The sequence below is a fragment of the Vombatus ursinus genome, unplaced genomic scaffold (assembly GCF_900497805.2).
Source record: "Vombatus ursinus unplaced genomic scaffold, bare-nosed wombat genome assembly UNPS02014959.1, whole genome shotgun sequence".
In the NCBI taxonomy this organism is placed as follows: domain Eukaryota; kingdom Metazoa; phylum Chordata; class Mammalia; order Diprotodontia; family Vombatidae; genus Vombatus; species Vombatus ursinus.
In genome coordinates, this window is record NW_020954737.1 from 1,928,872 (window position 1) to 1,947,850 (window position 18,979).

Genomic DNA, 18,979 nt, shown 5'->3' on the forward strand with positions numbered 1-18,979 from the left:
ATCCACTATGCCACCTAGCTGCCCCATAGTAGGTATTTAAATGTTTATTGGATTGGATTGGATGCTAAGCCCAGGTTTATTGTTCACCTATAGTGCTGGTTCTACTCACTTTCCCCACTCCACATATCTAATCAATTGCCAAATGTCATCATTTCTACCTCCACAACATCTGTTGCAGATATTCCCTCCTCTCCCTAGTTCAAACCTTCATCACCTCTTGCCTGGACTATTGCAATAGTTTTCTATTTGATCTCCCTGCCTCATATCTCTTCCCATTCCAAACTATCCTCCACACAGCTGTCAAGTTATTTTTTCCTAGAATATGTTTGACATTTAAAGCTCTTCACAGCTTGGCCCCTTCTTACACTTTACTCCATTCTTCTTCAGTCCAGTGATACTAGCTTACTCCCTGTTCCACATATAAGCTACTTCATCTCCCATCATCAGGCCTGTGCACTAAACAGAACGAACTCAGCCTGGAATGCACTCCCTCCTTACCTTTGATTCTTGGAATCCCTGGTTTCCTTTAGATCTCAGGGATCACCTTCTACAGGAAGCCTTTCCTGGTTCCCCCAGCTGCTCGTGCATCCCTTCCCCGAATGACCTTATATCCATTTTGTATACGTTCCCCATGCTCAAATGTTACATATGTGCATATTGTATCCTTGGAGAGAATTAAGTCTCTCCGAAGGCAGAGACTTTATATTTTTGTCATTCTATCCTGAGCACTTAGCACAGTGCCTGGAGTATGTAGCAAGACCTTAATAAATGCTAGCTGATGAAGACAGTTATACACAGATATGAAAAAAGGCAAGGAAAGCAAAACCAAACCAAACCATAAGAGTCTTTTATTTTCCCTTGAACAATACCTTTAAACTGATGTGATCCTAAAACAGAAAGAACTGAGCCATGAGGTTATAAATCTAGGGATGAAACAGGTGGAGACTAAGTTTTAACAAAATACTCCCCTTATAACTATCCCTTAGAGCTGCTGTATACATGGAGGCACACACAGGCCATCTCTCTTGTTCCTCTTGGGTGTTCAATTGCTTCATCAAGCTTCCTGAGTTCTAACTGAGATTAACCCATGCTTCTGATACATTCAACTGAGTCGGAGACTCATGAAACTCAGTTCTTGGTCGGACCCATATCCTCATTATTGTCTGTCTTTGTAACCCCACTTCCTAGGTCTGCACTTATAAAGCATAGTAGGCGTTTAATAAATGCTTGTTGATTGGCTGATTTTGCCTTTGTATTCTCAGTGCCTAGAACAGTAGCCGGCACATAGTAGACACTTAACAACTGCTTGTTAAATGAATGAAAGGAGAAGTCAAAGGTCAAATGTAGTAGTCTCACACCATCATGCCACTTCAGCTTGGTTCCTGAGGTCCAATCCAGAAGCACACATTCAGATTCGCCAGGGCTTCTGAGTCAGAAAATTAATTGTTGTCCATCATGATAGAACAGTCAAGAAGGAGATTCTAGGTATTAGATGATGACACTCCTTCCACTATGGGAGCTTTCTCTCTCCTAGAAAGGGAGAAGGAAACAGAAAAGAATTAATCACAAACTATGAGGGCAATATTCAATTTAATCCTACTCAACCAATATGTATTAAGCACCTACTAGACAGGAAGCTCTTTGAGGGCAGAGACTATGTTCATTTCTTCTCTCTGTCTCCCTCATCCCTCCTTTCTTCCTTTGCTCCCTGACTCTCCTTTGCTCCAAACACCTCCTAACATCATGATTTACACACAGTAGCTGCTCATTGTTTCTGTTTCTTCATATAAAGCATTATTACTCCCAGGGGCAGAAAATATATAACCAGCCCCTTCAGAACTACAGATCATAAATGATTGCTATGGACTAGAACTTTATATAAATTTTACAAAAAAAAAAACCAAAACAAAACTGAAGAGTCAGTGCATGGTTCAAAATTAGGGTCTATGGTTTAGATCAGTGGCGCCCAAAAATCTAGACAGTATGTTAAAAAGCAAAGACGTCACCTCACTGATGGTGATCAAAGGTCCATATAGTCAAAACTATGGTTTCTCCAATAGCAATGTATGGCTGTGAGAGCTGGACTATAAGGAAAGCTGAGCACCGCAGAATTGATGCTTTTGAATTGTGGTGCAGGAGCAGACTTTTGAGAGTTCCTTGGATAGCAAGGAGATCAAATCAGTCAATACTTAAAGAAATTAATTCAGACTATTCATTGGAAGGTCAAATGCTGAAGCTTAAATTCTTGGCCGCATCATGAGAAGAAAGAACTCATTGGAAAACACCCCAATATTGGGACAGAAGGCATAAGGAGAAGGAGAAGGCAGAGGATAAGATGGATAGGTAGTGTTATGGAAGCAGCAAACATGAACTTGGACAGACTTCAGGAGATAGTAAAGGACAGAAGGGCCTAGAGTGCAGTGGTCCATAGGTTTACAAAGAGTCAGACATGACTGAATGCAGTAAGTCCAATTCAAATAGCAACAATCACTCTTTGGGAGTTTTGCCAGCAATGAGTTTGATGCCTCTGGTCTAGATTACTGGAGGGACATCTTTACATCACAGAGTTAGAGTTAAAAGGGACTTTAGAGGTCATCTGATACAATCCCTTTATTTTATGGATGAAGAAATTAGGACAAGACAAGCTAAATGACCAGCCCAGGGCCATACAAGATTTGAGCCTAATTGCTCAATCTAGAATCCAGTTCTTCTCCCCCCACCGCCCCATACATGACACTCAGATCTTCCTTCAGTCTTCTCATGCTATTCTTCCTAACCTGAAATGCCTTCTTTCCTTCCTCTCTGCCCATCCAAATCCTGCATTTCTTGTAGGCCAGGGGTCTATAACGTCTGTTGGGTCACAGGCCCTTTTGGCAGTTTGGTGAGGACCTCTTTTCTGAATACTATTTTTAAATGAATAAAACAAAACACATAGGATTATGAAGGAAGTCAATTACATTGAAATATAGCATATTTTAATATAAATTATGTTATATCATAGATACAATATATAATTATATGCATAACATATTTTATACACACATATATATGCATAAGTATATATGTGTATATATGTATACATGCATGCACACACACACACGCTTCAAGGACCTTGGGCCAAGAACCTCTGTCTAATGGGGCAGTTAGGTGGTACAGTGGATAGAGCACTAGCCCTGGAGTCAGGATGATATGACCTGAGTTCAAATCTGGCCTTAGAAACTTGACGCTAGCTGTGTGACCCTAGGCAAGTCACTTAACCCCATCGCCTCACCAAAAAAAAAAAAAAGAATCCCTGTCTAAGGGCCTAAGGCCACAGCCTCCAAGAAAACTCCAACTATTCTAAATGACCTCAAATCGCTTAATTCTTTACTTCAGGATTTAACATGGGATTAGCCAATGTGGTTTTGTTCGTTGTTCACTGTTCTACATGGGATCACCATCTCCCCAAGTTCTTAAGGGCAGAGACCTTTTATATTTCTCTATCCCACAAGAAGGCCTAACAATGTTGTGTTCAGAGCAAGTGCTCAGTAAATGTTTCCTAGTAGTTTGTGTGGCTTGAATGGATTTCATTCATGGATATGCTACCTCTGTATTGTAGCAAGAATGGCCACCTAGGAAAAACTCTATTATAATGGAGACAAAATGGTTTAGTGGATAGGGCACTGAACTTGGAGATAGGAAGCACTGAGTTCAAATTCTGCCTCAAATACCTGCTAGCTATGTGATCCTGTTGCCTCTCTTGGCTTCAATTTCCTAATCTATAAAATGAAAGGATTGGACCTTATGAACAATTAAACTCTTAATGGCCAATTTCAGTTCGAAACCTATGGTCCTATGAATTCTATCATCGCTTCTCCTCTCAACAATGCACTCTCAAACATCTGATAGTTACAGGTCTTGGTTTTTACTTTTTTGCTCAACACACAGTCCTTAGTTGAGGTATCATGTATTGTACCACCAAGAAAAAAGGGGAAGGAAGTCAAGGAGGGCCACAGAATTTTATTTAGGGCTTGTTCATACAAGTCCCAACTTGCCCAAGAAATCAATTTTGTTAGAAAAAAGATTGGTATCCGGCTTGTATCTAAAAAGCTCACTGATTGGACTAAAAAGTCAAGTGGAAAAGAGATAAAAATCATTTGTGCTTCATTAAGAGTTGATGGTTAGTTGTGGCTGAGAGAGATTGAAACTACCTTTGTTTTCTACCAGAAAGAGTATGCATGGTCTAATCTGCAAAACTGACTAATGACATACTACAGCTAAGCGCAGGATAAGGCTGCCAAGAAAGAGAGCAGATTTTCTTGATGGTCACCAAGCATGGGGGTGCTCAGACAAGCTGGACCTTTCGACCTTACAACTGTGAGTTACTACTGGATTTATTTCTAAGAGAACATCAGGCATGTAGGTATGAAAGTGTTTAGGTACACCAGGTTTCTGTTTCTGTTTTGCTAATTAGATGTTGCTTTGAATTATTGTTTTGTAAATGGTTGTTTATGTCATTCTGTAATGGTTTTTACTAAGAACTTATTATAAAGTTATAGGTTAGTAGCAGAAAATTTTATAGAAAGAAGTTCAAGACATACCACCTCTAATTTCTCTGTAAGGCCAGGCTATATAAAGGTGTGAATGGACAGTGGGGGGAGGCCGTTTGCCAGTCCTTTGGGGTAGTTATTCTGGTGGTGTCTTACATGAGATAAAGTTTGAGATTGTGAATTATAGTAGGCAACAGCTGCATGTCTTCAACATTGAGGTGTATGTGTGAGGCAACTGTGAGGAAACTGTGAGGCAACAGTTTCTGTGAAAAATACCTAGAGATTTTAGTAAGTGTGACATGTTGGCCAGTAAACCTAATGCTTTAATGGGACAGTTAGATGGTGGAGTAATAGAGGAGTCAGAAAGATTCATCTTCCTGAGTTCAAATCTGGCCTCAGATACGTATTAGCTGTGTGACCTTGGGCAAGTCAATTCCCCGTTTGCCTCAGTTTCCTCATCTGTAAAATGAGCTGGAGAAGGAAATGGCAAACCACTCTAGTATCTTCGCCAAGAAAACCCCAAATGGGGTCATGAAGAGTTGGACACAACTGAACAACAACAACAACAAAAAAAAAAGCTAATCCAATCTTTCAGTCTTGGGTCTGGATGTATACTAAGAAACTATTTTGCTATTTTTACTCTCAGAGAGCTGCCTAGTCACTGAGAAGGTAAGTGACTTGCCCAAGGCCACACAGTTAATATATCTTGGAGGCTGGTCTTGAACCCAGGTCTTCCCGACTCAAAGCCAGTTCACTGTATCATGGGGCTTCTAAGTGCAGTCTTAGGCTGTATCAATAGCAGAGTGTCCAGAAGGAGTCAAGGGACAGGCACTTTCTTTTCTGCTATGATCAGACTACTCTAGGGTACTGTGTTCAGTTGTGGTATTCACATCTTAGGAATGGAAGGCTACATCTAAGGAGTGTGGTCAGGACGGCAAGAGGCCCAAAGCTGTGCCATATTTGGATTGATAGAGAGAATGTGGACAGGTTAGTGGGCAATGGGGATGTCTAGCCTGCATGAAGCAGGAGGTAAGAGGATTGACAACATGATAGCTATCTTCAAGCAGTCAAAAAACCATGGATTTAGAGCTGGAAGTGACCTCAGCAGTTATTTTATCCAACTCCTTCATTTTCTGGATGAGGAAAATGAGGTTGAGAAAGAAGGGCCTTGCTTAAGGTCATACAGTTTGTTGTGTGTAAGAAATATCAGACTCATTTTTCTTGGGCCCCAAAGACAGAACCAGGAATAATTGGGTGGAAGCTTCAGAGATGCAGATTTTGGATTGAGGTAAAGGATAACTTGAAAGAGGAGGACCAAAGAAGAATGAGCCACCTTGGCAAGATATGAGGTCCCCGAGAGATGTTGTGATTTAACATAAATGATGCTTTAAGGAGAGACTGCCGAGTTGTACTAAAAGATCTCATAAGTTCCTTTTAAGTTTTGAAACTGATTTTTTCCCCACCGTGGGGAAATTTTAAAGTTACAAGTTATCAAAAGTCACCATCTAGTGGCAAAAAATGAAACTGTCATAAGTCTTAAACCAAGTGGTGAAAGTCACTGTACTAGCTAGTGTAAAAGATGAATATTTCTCTCTTCTATTTAATAACTAATTATTGTATTAGGACCAAGGTTTTTCGTCTTTCCTACTTCCTCATCCAGAAACCAAACAGTGTGGGAAATTTCTCCTAGAGATTTACCCAGGCCAAAATCTAATCAGACAATAAAAGAAATTCTAAATTTGGGCTTATGGGTGTATTTCTGCTCATTATGTTTGCTCAGACAGGTGTGGGGGGGGAGAGGGAGAGGGAAATGTTGATTCTCCCTATTATCAAGATAAGTGATATGTGAATTGATGTCTCTTTGACCAAGATTTGAGTGACCTAAGCCACATGCTCCAAGATAGCCCATCTCCCATTTGATTAACCAATCAAAGTTGAGTAGGCGCCCCTCAGAAACATGGGAACACCTCCTCTTCGAAGGGGATATAAACTGTGATCCCCACTACCTTTAGGGGTCTTTGGTCTAAGACGGCCAAATGATCATCCTTGTAGTAATAACATGCTGACCTTATTAATAAAGTGATTGAATTACCTAGAAACCATGTCTCTCAAACCTTTCAAAATGTCGCACTAGGTAAAGTGACATTATTGTATCATAGTAACTGGTAACAGTACAGGCCCTGGTAGGTGGAGTTAGACTGGGATTCTGACCAAGTTCTTTCAATAATTTTACTTGGCCTCATTCTCCCCCTCTGCAAAATGAGAGAATTGGGCTAGTGGATCCCAAGGTGACTTTAGTTCTACCGATCTATGATTCTCCAAGAAATCCAGTCCAATGAAAATCTAAGGGTTAGGCTCAACTATGTCCTTTTTGTTTGCCACCTAGTGGCAAGAAATGAAACCAACGTCATAAGTCTTAAACCAAGTGGTGAAAGTCACTGTACTAGCTAGTGTAAAAGATGACCCAAGGCAGCTAAATGGTGCAGTGGATACAGTGCTGGGGACTAGAGTCAGAAAGACATGAGTTCAAATTCAGCCTCAGATGCTTACTAGCTGTGTCACCCTGGGCAAATCATTTAACTCCTCTTTGTTTTAGTTTCCTTAGCTGTAAAACGGGGATAATAACAACAACTACCTTGCAGGATTGTTGTAAGGATCAAATACAATAGTATTTTAGAGCACTTAGCATAGTGCCCGGCACATAGCAGGGGCTATATTAATGCTTATTTTCTTCCCTTTCCCTTGTTATGCCTATTGGTCTCACAAACCCATTTGATCACAACCTGAGAGCTGAAAACGACCTGAGAGGCCATGAAGGCCATTTCTCTTGCTTTTATAGATGAGGAAAGTGAGGCCCAGATAGAAGACTTGCCCAGGTCACACTGCTAGAAAGTTTCTGAGGTGAATTTGAACTCAGGTTTTACTGAATTCTAAGCCCAGAACTCTATCCACTGTACCACCTAACCACCTGTGGCTCCAGTTCCCAAAACTTAGTTTGGCATTATATATACATGTGTTTCCTATGCATGGCCTGCTGGGCCTCTCCCTTATTCTACTATACCTTTTAGGGAGGCCCATGTTATGTTAAAAACTGTTAAGTGGGCCACAGAGCAGTCATGGCAGAGATCAGGTGATTGCCCGATTAAAAAACAGCCTGCCATCTCAAGAAGCATTTCTGATCTGAACCCCCAAAAACTTCTAGGAAGGTCTTAAGCAGACCTTCCCTGGCCTAGAGTCACATAAGATGTACATATTTGGTTCAGGCCAGTATTACAATTTTAGGACACTTTGAGACTAGTTCCATTACCCACGATGTTCCTCACCAGGGAATTTTGAGAGACTTCTGAGATATTCAAACTATGTTTCTACTTTCCCTCAGGGAAACCCTCAAAACCACTTCACCCCCTGAGTGTTTCCTATAACATCTGTCAGTCAAGAAGAGAATCACCCTTTCTACCCACCACCCCATAAGAAGACAAAGCCACGTGAGGCCAGACCCAAAGATTTGAGGTAGTCCTTACATCTTAAGGGCATGGACAGGCCCATTATTATCTCAAGATAATAATGCCATAGGGGTAGCCAGAAACTCCTAGTGGGGTTATCCAGAGGCCCTCCACAGACCACTCTGAGCTTGGTGTCATGGGAAAAAGTGGCACTCACTGGTGTTTCCTAGTGGTTGCTTCAACGTCCACCACGGCAACGCATACCATTGGCTTTCTTGTTGCTCTCTCCCCGAAGCAGGCCTGACCTTTTCCTAGTTTCTGAACATTTGGGTAGGGAGTAGGGGGCTTATGTTCTATACAAATCATTGACACCATCTTCTCGAAGCAGAGGGATTTCCTCCATTGTAAACTGAGAAAGTTGGAGGAGATGATTGCTAAGGCCTCCTCTAGCTCTGAGTCCCATGATCTCCGAGTTTGGGAGCCATAATCAGCAAGCCAGATGTCAGAAAGGACACAGTAGCTCTGATAATGCTTTGGATTTAGTCGGTGTCATTCAAATACTGCTTTTAGGTGTTTCATGTATATTATTTCATTTGAGGTATCACCATAATTAATTTGCCCCATCTTCCATAGGAGGAAAGTGATGCTTACATGGTTTTCTTAAATCCAAGACTTTTGCTTTCTTTACACTCACCTGGGGATGCTGCCCTTTCTAAAACTAGGTCTGTCAAACTCACTCTCTCCTAAGAGAGTTGTTTTCTGCTAGAAGAATGTAAGCTTTTTGAGGGTAGGTATTAGAATTTCATTTTTGTTTTGGATCTCCACTGCTTAGCATAAAGTCTGGCATAAAGTAAGTATTTAATAAATGCTTACTCTCTGGCTGCCTGGACACTTTGTAAAACCTGTCTAGGGTTGGTCACCCCTTGCCTAGGAGACATCACTGCTTAATGGCTGCCAAATACAACGAGACTATGCCAGATTAATGGGTCTTCTCTTTCCATGCCCTACCATCACAGCAAGTAATTCCCCAGGCTCACCGAACGCCTTTCCACATTCCCTTTTTTCCTGACATTCTTGCCTGGAATGACATCTAGAGAGCGGTAGCTTGGTGGCTTCTCTTCTGTCCAGCTTGGGGGTTGAGGAGGACGGTGGAATTTCCAGCTTTGATTATACTGCTGCTCCTTCTCTTCTTCTGAACTCCAAGAGCTGTGGCAGGATGGCGGGGAATAGCTTCGATGTCGGTGGCTGCGGTGCCTGAAGGCTCTCTCCCTTTGGCCTGGCCGATGGCGCCTCCCTGGAGAGCGTCTCCGTTGTGTTGAGCGGTCGAGGCGCCAGTGCGTCTCCCGGGAATAGGACCCATCATCACTCAGGCTATCAGAGTATGGCCTGGACTTGGGTGAGACTTCCTCCCTAGAGTGCCAATGTCTCCCACTCTCATAGTTCTCACGACCCTTATGCTCTGAGGCTTTGGGCTTTGGCCACGGTTCCAAGGACCCTCGACGGAAATCAGAGTAATGATTCTGTCTTCTCTCCTCTCTCATTTCCTCCAGAGCCCAAGGTTGCCTGGAAAACTGCTGGTGAGATGATTCACTGGTCCTCTGGGAGGAGGGAAAGTCTCTGACCAAGGGGGGAAGGTGGATAATCCTGCGTTCCACTATTTCTGAGCCCAGGGAGGACAGCATGCTGCAGTGACGACCAATTCTTGCTTTGTGGTCTGGTGGGGGGCACTGGGCAGGGTTGAGTTTCTGTAGTTCCTTCTCTAAGTACTCTAGCACTCCATTGGCAGCAGGGGGGTGAGCTGGTGTTGGGGGCGCTGGCATCTGAGGGAAGCTGGCCGGTGGGGAAAAATCTAAACACAAAGAGAAATGACAATGTTACTTTATGACAAGTCTTAAGATAAATTGATATCCCTGGCTCATAGGGGTACCAGAAAGTCCCCTGGAACACCTTCTTTATTTGATTTTCAAACTAATTGTTTGGTCTATGCTTCTTCTCCCTGAGCCATAGAAATCCACATCGTCCTTTTCCCAAAGACCCCACACAGCCCGTGTTCTTACCCTCAGCCCTCCTAGATTTCTTTGGTAGGGTTTACCTCGCTGCAGCAGCGGGTTCATTTGGTAAGATGAAACCTGGGAGCTCCTGTCAGCTCCCCAGTAGAGGGGTTTTTCCATCATCTGGGGGATTAGTGCCCGAGCCTGCTTCATATACCGGTGCCGGGCCAGGGCTGCAGGGGGAGAAGGAGAAATGATTACCTTCACTCTGTATAGTTTCTCAACCCCTTATGAGACCAGAAGGCAATGTGGTACGAGGGGAAACAGCATTGGGTTTGGAGTAAGAGACACTGGGTTTAAGACCCACCTCTTCCACTGGTTAGCTAGGTGAGCCATAACCCCTCAGCTTCAGTTTTCTCATCTGCAAAATGGAAATTATACCACCTATTCCACTGGGTTGGTTTTGAAGGAAATGCTCCATAACTCTAAAACTACCTAAATGTGAATTGGTATTAGCCACCTTTTCCAAAAACCAGCCTCTCCTCCACATCTGATATGCCATGTTTTCAGTGAATAGGAGGTTTGGAAGGACTCTGTAAATGCCAGCTAAGACCTGGACTTCCATCAACCCTGAAACATAGATTCTTCAAAGAGGTTTTCATAGAGAACAAAAATCATTAGCTTTAAAAATGTGACCACTGCTTTCCCCCAAGGTGACACAGCATGTATTTTATCAAGCATGCAAATAAATTTTGGCAACTGACCAAGATGGCATCCAATCACTAGCCAGAAATAGAAGGCACAAACACAGCAAGTTATTAAGGATACAGGCCAGGAAGCCTGGTAGGGCAGAAGGAAGTATATAGTTCTATAGCAACGTGTCCTCTGCTCCCTCCCAGGTAGATGAGCACTGAGTGTGGGAGGTAGTCAAGGGGGTACTTGGTGCTCATGAGGGATTCAGGCAGTAGCTTTCTGCCCTTCTCCCCATTCATGGCATCTCAAGGGTTGGAAGGCAACTTGGAAGTCATCCTTAAGAAGTGGACTTGCAGCCTCCAAGTGTAGGGGAACTCATTCCCTTGGGAGGCAGACAACTCTAATTAGATTTCCTTATATAAAGCCCAAAGCTATCTCTGCAGCTCTAATTCACTGTTCCTAACTCTGCTTGCTGTGGTCAAGCAGAATAAGTAGAATCCTTCTTTCACATGACAACCCTTCAAAGACTTGGAGAATTTTTTGTCTTTTCCCCTTACAACCCCTACCTCATCTTTCCTTCTCTAGGCTAAAAATCCCCAGTTCTTTCACCCAGACTACTCACTACAGGGGCTTTCTTCAGTGACTGGAATCTGGCAGGAAGAGGAAGGAAGGGAAATACCAGTCCTAATCAAGGGCAAAAGCAGGAAGGTAGTGGACAGGCCCCACCACCTACCTACCCTAGAAAATTCCACTCTGACCTTTAAGAACTTACGTTCTCAAGTGACAAGAGACACACTGCACACAGCTCATCCATCAAAATAGATACTTGCATATGGAGGAATTCTTTGCTAAACCTTCAGCTTTCTCTGGCCAGGTCTCTGTTTTGAGGGAGGTACATCTTACAAAGTAGCACACCTGTCCCTTGCACGCGCAAAAGGTACTTGTATGTTTCAAAGTGAAACTGTCTGGGCCCCTTGAAAAGGACATTCCCAAAGTCTTCAACATTGACTTTACAGCCCTAGAGCTCCTTACCTTGCACTTAAAAACTTTTGCATCCCCAGCATTTGTTACCTACACCAGAAGAGTAAAGTACTAGGTGGGGCAATGCAGACAGTGTTGGGTTGGAGTTATGAAGGCCTCAGACACTTATTAGCTGCGTGACCCTGGGCAAGTCACTTCACCCTGTTTACCTCAGTTTCCTCATCTGTAAAATGAGCCAGAGAAAGAAATGGCAAACACTCCAGTATCTTTGCCAAGAAAACCCCAGATGGGTCATGAAGATTTGGACTGAAAACAACTGAACAAAACAACAAGAGGAGGGTCTGGGGAAAGAGCTATCCAGGATGGACAGTGTGAGTGGGACCAAGCAATATGGGGTATAAAATGCTGCTTCCATGGGAAATAAATTGAAGGCCTATAAATCTAGAATACAGAGAGTAGCACAACAGTAGCCCCAGAAGTATCCTGTGCTCAAAAGCCTGGGAGTGAGCTACAGGCAAACTCTGAAGAGCGCCCGGGTGCCCAGGGAACATGCTGGCAGGGGCTCCTACTGCTGCATCAACACCCCATTCATATAACACTGAGCATGCTCGATCCTCCATCCTTGTCCAGTAACAGCTCTCTGCCTAATCAGTATTTCCTCTTCATTAGCACTGATAGGCACCTTTAGGATGCCTCCAACCTCCTGCTGTCCTCATCACTCTAATCCACCTACTGACTCAGCTGCCTCCTCCTTCACTCTCATTTCTACCCAACTCCATCTACCCTTTCCCAGGCTCCCATTATTGCTAAATTGGCTAGTTTTGTTGATTGTTGATTGTTTCGTGTTATATTATGAGCAACCTCCCCCATATTATAGACCTTTTTCACAAGTGGTTTCTCCCTCTACCCCTACCTTTAACTGGAATCTAACTTTCCTCTGAGATGCTACTTCCCTCATAGCTCTTTCAATGGAGGACACGTTTTCTCTGCTCAATCATAAGCAAGGAGAGGTCAGGATCAATTCATAGTAACTACAAATCATATTTGCATAACACTGTACAGCTTACAAAGCCCCTTCTTCACAACAGTCTCATGAAATAGTTACTGTAATTATTATTTTCATTTTTATAGATCAGAAAACTGAAGCTCAGAAAAATTGGATGACCTTGGGCAATTCACTTAACTAGTAAGGGTTGGGGACAGGATCTGAACCAAGCTCGTCTGATTTTAAATCATGTGCTTTTTTTCTATCATATCATTGAGTTATCCATCAAATATTTATTAAGAATCTACTATGTACTTAGTACTGGGGAAGATCTAAGATGACACTTCCCTCATTCCTTTGCAGAGGTGTGGGGGAGGGGCAGGTTTCACAGGTGTGAAACATTGCATATGTCAGATCTTTCTGGTGTATTGATCAGTTTTGCTCATTTTTTTCTTCTTCCTTTTTAATTTTTTTTCTTTAAAAATCCTTGTTCCGTGGAGGGAGAAGGTAGGATATATGGGGAAAATCTAGGTAATGTAAAAACAAAAGATCTCATAAAAATTTAAAATTTATTTCCAAAAATGTATTTAAAAAAGAAAGAAAAAATAATTAAGGTATGGGTCCCCTCAGAGACCTTACAAGAATACTATTTGGTCACTGATTCTGCTTTGTCAGGCATAAAGGTTTCCCCTGGTATAACCCCCCTGCCCCTTTATTCCCTTGTTCTTGGTTTTTCTATCCCTAGGCCCTAAGGACTAGTTTGCCACTTCGTTTTTTAGCTAATATCACCCATGGTTTCCATTCTGAGGTTTCTCCCCTTCTCCCATCCCCACTGCAGAATGGAATATCTCACAATTTCTCCCCTACGTTCTAGCCCACAGAACAATGACACAATCCCTTTTCTGGCTTCCTAGGGTTTTTACTGCTAACACAGTGGGAAACAAAGTGGAAAATAACAATGATAGGCATAGGGAGAAGTTACAAAGCTTCAATAAGCCCCCAGTATCTTATAATAAAAGTTATCCTTATTCATTGAGTTTGTCTCAACTCTTTAACAATATCATCGTGTTCATTCACATCATCCTTGGCCATAATTTCTACACCACTTTCATTCCCGGGGTAGGTAGGTGCTAGTGCAGCATTACCACCCTTTGGCAGAAGGCTTACTCTTATCTCTACTCTCCACTGTCTAATAGAAGACAAAAATCACATAAGAGAAAATGGTAGATCTGACTATGTGAAAGACTTATTAGATTCCCCTACATTTTAGAGGAGTTAATGCTAAATTTAGGTTTTCCTCTTCACAAAGGGGCTACTTTGGATATCCCAACCCAGACTTTCAAATCATTGCTCTGTTATCACCCCTCACCATGTCTTCTTTTGATTTCCATCATCATTAAGTCTGCTGCCCTCGAAGACATACTCCCAATCCTCCTCAATGACTTCATCCTGTCTCCTGCTATCATCCCTGTTGACTTGAAAGCCTGGAGTGTTGACCAGTCTAGCACCTGGACTTCAGTTCCATTAATTATCTCTCCTTTCCTTAGTCTAACAGTTTCCTTCCACTATCTTCTCCTCTGCCTACAAACATAGTAAGATTTTTTCCTATCTTAAAAAACAGGTCTTGCCTTATTCCTCCCACTCCAAAAGACCCAATGATTTCACTCCTTTTTCACAGTGAAATTGCTCAAAAGAGTCATCTCTACTTACTGCCTCAACTTCCTCACCTCCTACTCATGCCTTATTCCTTGAAATCGGGCTTCTGCCTACATCACTAATGACCTTCTATGATCTCTTCTTAGTTCTGACCTCTTTGCTTCTCTATAGCATTTCATGCTCTACATAATCCCTTCTTCCTCTTCCCTTGCCGTAAGATTATCTTAGTTGCTGTTCTTTTTAATTAATGGCACCACCATCCTTCCAATCATTTGGGTTTGCAATTTCAAAGTCATCCTCAACTTTGCCAATGCTACCTGCACAAAGTCTCTCATATTCATTCCTTTTCCCCTGCTCACTTCACCACCTCCTGAGTTCAGGTCCTCCTCACCTCTCACCTGGACTCTTGCAATAGCTTCCAATTAGGTTTCCCTGACTCAATTCTCTTCCCTCACAAACCCATCCTCCACACAGCTGCCAGACAGAGCTATCTAGAGCCCACATCACTCCCTCGGCTCAATAAAATCCAATGGCTCCTTGGACTTAGAGCTGGAAGGAACCTTAATTTAACTAGTTCACTGCCCCCTTCCCTTCCCATTTTACAGATGGGGAAACTGAAGTCCAGAGTGGTTAAGTGATTTGTCTAAGGCCACACAATTAGTAATAGCACAGGTAGGATTAGAAGCCAAGGGTTCTAAGTCCAGTGCTCTTTCCGCTATATCAGACTATAGTCCTCCTTGCATGTCCTCATGTGATGAATGCCATTCTCCCTCCATTATAACTATATTTCAATCCATTATAGAGAATCCTGCGTACCTCTGCTTACTCAGGAGCACAAATCACAGTAGTCAAGGGTATAACAAAAGGGAAGGAAGTCTTAAACATAGCATCCATTCTGGAGTAGAGAATACTTCCTTATTTGCTCAGTAACATGTAACACTCAGATCTATACTTAAGAGTCAGGTTGACATGTGGATGGCGTAGGCAACCACTGACTCATATGAATTGACAAGTCTCGTCAAGAAATGTCTTCTGTAGCCCTGACACTGTGACTGGGCTTCCCACCATGGATTTTGGCTAATGCATTGAAAGCCCCCTTAACTGTGAAACTTTCCCCTCAAAGGTGAAACACATGAAATCATCTTCAGCTATTAATAGCAGAACACTTATTATGGAAGTAATCCCCTGCCAGTATCTTGGGAAAATGAGAACAATGGCTATAAATAGAAGGTAGGGGTGTATCCTCTCGGGCAGCCCCAGTGCCCTGAAAAGACAGTGGAAAAGCACTGAAGATAAACTCAACTGGCCTTACGAGAACAAGCTCTCAGAACTATTCCCTGCAGAGGCAACCAGGTTCACAAAAAACAATCACCCCAAACCACCACCATTCTGGCCAAACTTCTTATCCCCCTCCTGTTGCAACCTTGGACTCCACCCTCATTTTACAAGTAAGGAAACCGAGTTCCAGGGATGTTTAATGACTTGCCCGGCTCAGAGGTGACCTTGGGACCCTGATCCTTTTGACTCAAAGGCCAGTACACTATCCATTAGAACACATTGCCTCAAACAATAACATATATAGGGTTTTGATGGCTATAGCTCCTGCTCGGAATGCACTCCTTCTCTTTGAACCTTAGCTACCTTTAAAACTCCTATTCCTCTTACATAAGGCCTTTTCCCGATCTTTCCTAGCTGTTAGGGACCCCGCCCCCAACTTTGTATTTACTTTGTACACATATTACTTTCATGTGTAGACATTGTTTCCTCTGAGAGCATAACATCCTTGAGGACAGGATTGTTTCATTTTTGGCTTTGTATCCATCCTTCCCTGGATGGATCCTTGGGGAGGGGGAACCTCCCCAAGCTTAGTTAGTGCTAGCCAGGGCAGTTCCTGGCATGTGTAGGTGCTAAATAAATGTTCATTGATGAACTGAATTACTCCTTTACTGGGTTTTCTACTCTCCACCCAATGACCTTTGTTCCTCTTCTCTAAATGAGATCATTTCCCAAGACTCTGTCTTCTTCTCTCTACAGCTTCTCTCTTGGTAAGCTATATTTGCCATCAATCTCAGAGTTTCAATTTATGACTCCCAAGTCTCTATCTTCATCCATGATGTCTTCCCTAATCAAATTTCCAGCATCCCATTGGGATATCTACCATATGTCACACAGGCACTACATGCACAACAAATCTAAAACTGAATTCATCACTACCATCCTCTTCTCTGGCTAGTTACTCCTCCTTACTTTTCCCTATTAAAATAATACTAACAATAACAACAACAACAATAATAACAATAATAGCCTGACCGTGTTTCCAATTACCAAGCTTAAAAACATAAAGTCATCTTTGATACCTTCAACTTTCTTGCCACAGCATCCAATCGTATCTTAAATCCTATTGACCTTCCCTTCCCTGTGTTCCCAAATCCATCTCTCTTTTAAGAGGTACCCAGGTGGTTCAGTGGATAGAGCATTGGGCCTAGAGTCAGACAGACCTCAGTTCAAATCAGGCCTCAGACATTTACTGCATGACCTTACATAAGCCCCTTGTCTCCCTCAGTTTCTTCACCTGTAGACTGAGAATGATGATATTTTTACCACCTATCTTGCAGGATTGTGAGAGAAATGCCTTAAAGTGTCATATAAATGTTCCTCATCTAGTACCTCTTTGATCTGGCTACCATGTTATTCAAAAACTTTGACTGGTTCTCCATTGCTTACTAAATGGAGTCCATTCTCCTCATCCTGGCTTTCAAGACTCTACACATGCCCAAGATCTTTTTCTTGCTTTATCTACCTCTATCTTTTACGTGAATCTGAGACTAGCCAAAATGGAATACTCAGTATTCCATTAACAAACATTTTATTCTGTTATAAATGTGTGTGTGTGTGTGTGATTTTCTCATTAGTATGCCTTCTCCCACCTTATTCATTACCTGTTGAAATCCTATGCATCATTTAAGGTTCAGCTTAGATCACCACGCCCCCTTCCCCAAGCTTTCCCAGGAAAATTTCTAATTTCTCTGAATTTCTATAGTAAGCTTACCACATATTGCCCTATATTATATCTATTTGCATATGTCATCTCTATTTCTAGACTGTATATTTCTTGAGGCCAGGAGCCATGACATATTCACTTTTTTATGTATATATAAAATTTTATTTATTTTTTCAATTTTTTAATTTATGGAATCAATATAATAAAAATGGCAATTTTACCCAAGCTAATTTATATATTCATGCCATATTCACTTTTGATACACCGTACTCCAGAATGCTGAGTATAGCACCTTATACAAAGGAGAATAAGTATGTATTTAAGCTCCTACTATGTGCCAGGCACTATGTTAAACACTTTATAAACACTATCTCATTTGATCCTTATAACAACTCTGGGAGGTAGGTGCTCATTAAGGGTTTGCTGAAGGAATAAATGAACAGGACTGAGCAACAGCATGGCCTCAAAGAGCCAAAGTGGTAGAGTGGATAGACAGTTGGCCTCAGAACCAGGAAGAACTGGGTTTGAGTCCCACATCTGACACATTCTAGATGCTGGACACTGGGCAAGTGTCATTCAGCGCTTGGGGCTCAGTCAGTTCTCCAAATCTATTGTTGTTTTGTTGTATGTCCTTCTTTCTTGAAGAGGACCATGGCATCAGGAAGATGATGCCATGACTTGCAAGTGAATTGGATTTAAGTGAGGGAGGTCTGTGCAAAGTCACCAGCCTCACTTTCTCCTCCGGAGCCATCTGGGTTCAATGGCAAGATATAGATCAGGATGAATGAAGATGGCCCTCTCTCTAAATCTATAACATTGCAGAGAAGGAACTAACCTGCATTAGTGGAGGGAATTTCCTAGTCTGGGAATTCCCTATAGCATAGAAATCACAGATCCAGATCCTGTCTCTGTTGCTTTCAGAAATATTCTGTCTCAATAGTCTATATTGATTCAGGAATAATGGGCCTGTTAACATGAGTTGCATAAAGGCTAATTGCTCCTTTGACATGGGCCAGGCATGTTAGCCTAGTTCTTACTAACCTGACCATGGCCATTTGTAGCATGAGCCACCCCCACTTCTGATAATTTTTGAAAGTCCTATAACCATTTTAGGGAGCACGTCCCTTTCTCTTCTTATCCCCCATCATCTGTATTCATCTCAACAGAACTAGCTCACTACAAATAGTTCTCTAGGCAGAGCGGCATGGCTTAATGTTAGTTGATGGCCTTGAAGTTAGGAAGACCTGGGTTCAAATCCTGCTGTAGACACTTACTAGCTGTGTGACCCATGGCAAGTTGCTTCATTTTTCTGGGCCTCAGCACCCTCATCTATAAAATTAGTAGTTGGGTTTGAAGACCTCTAATTGTCTTTATTATCCTGCAATCAGACACCTTTCTTATGGTGTTGAGGTTTAAACATTATTTTCACTTAAATTGATCTCTGGGCCTTAGTTTCCTCATTTGTAAAATGGGAGGGTTGAACTCCATGGTCATTCTGGTCCCTTTCCAAATGTGACACACTAGGGTTCTAGGATTCTGTGAACTCTTCTCAGCCTGTGAGGAGTAAATGATGATAGGAGAGAATCTGGAGGATTTAAAAAAAAGGAAGGAAGGAAGGAAGGAAGGAAGGAAGGAAGGAAGGAAGGAAGGAAGGAAAGAAAGAAAGAAAGAAAGAAAGAAAGAAAGAAAGAAAGAAAGAA

The 18,979-nt window shown here is 42.2% G+C and overlaps 2 protein-coding genes across 6 annotated transcripts in view; one reads left to right on the forward strand and one right to left on the reverse strand.

The window, feature by feature from the left end:
* Nucleotides 1-831: 831 nt before the first annotated feature.
* Nucleotides 832-18,979, reverse strand: part of ILDR1 (immunoglobulin like domain containing receptor 1) — a 66,452-nt gene continuing 48,304 nt past the window's right edge. Inside the window, exons 6-9 of one of the 5 annotated variants that reach the window (XR_003567616.1) lie at nt 10,065-10,196; nt 9,010-9,821; nt 2,778-2,903; nt 832-1,530 (exon numbers count right to left, since the gene is read on the reverse strand). Coding sequence is in view for 3 of the 5 variants with exons in the window: in XM_027845323.1 (XP_027701124.1) it covers nt 1,489-1,530; nt 9,010-9,821; nt 10,065-10,196 (986 nt within the window). In the remaining 2 variants the exon portion in view is untranslated. The remainder of the gene's footprint in view (nt 1,531-2,777; nt 2,904-9,009; nt 9,822-10,064; nt 10,197-18,979) is intronic. The other 4 variants (XR_003567617.1, XM_027845324.1, XM_027845323.1 and 1 more) reach the window with 4 other exon arrangements.
* CD86 (CD86 molecule) overlaps nt 4,110-18,979 on the forward strand; it is a 162,944-nt gene continuing 148,074 nt past the window's right edge. The window contains exon 1 of the mRNA XM_027845328.1: nt 4,110-4,356. The gene's annotated coding sequence lies outside the window, so the exon portion shown is untranslated. The remainder of the gene's footprint in view (nt 4,357-18,979) is intronic.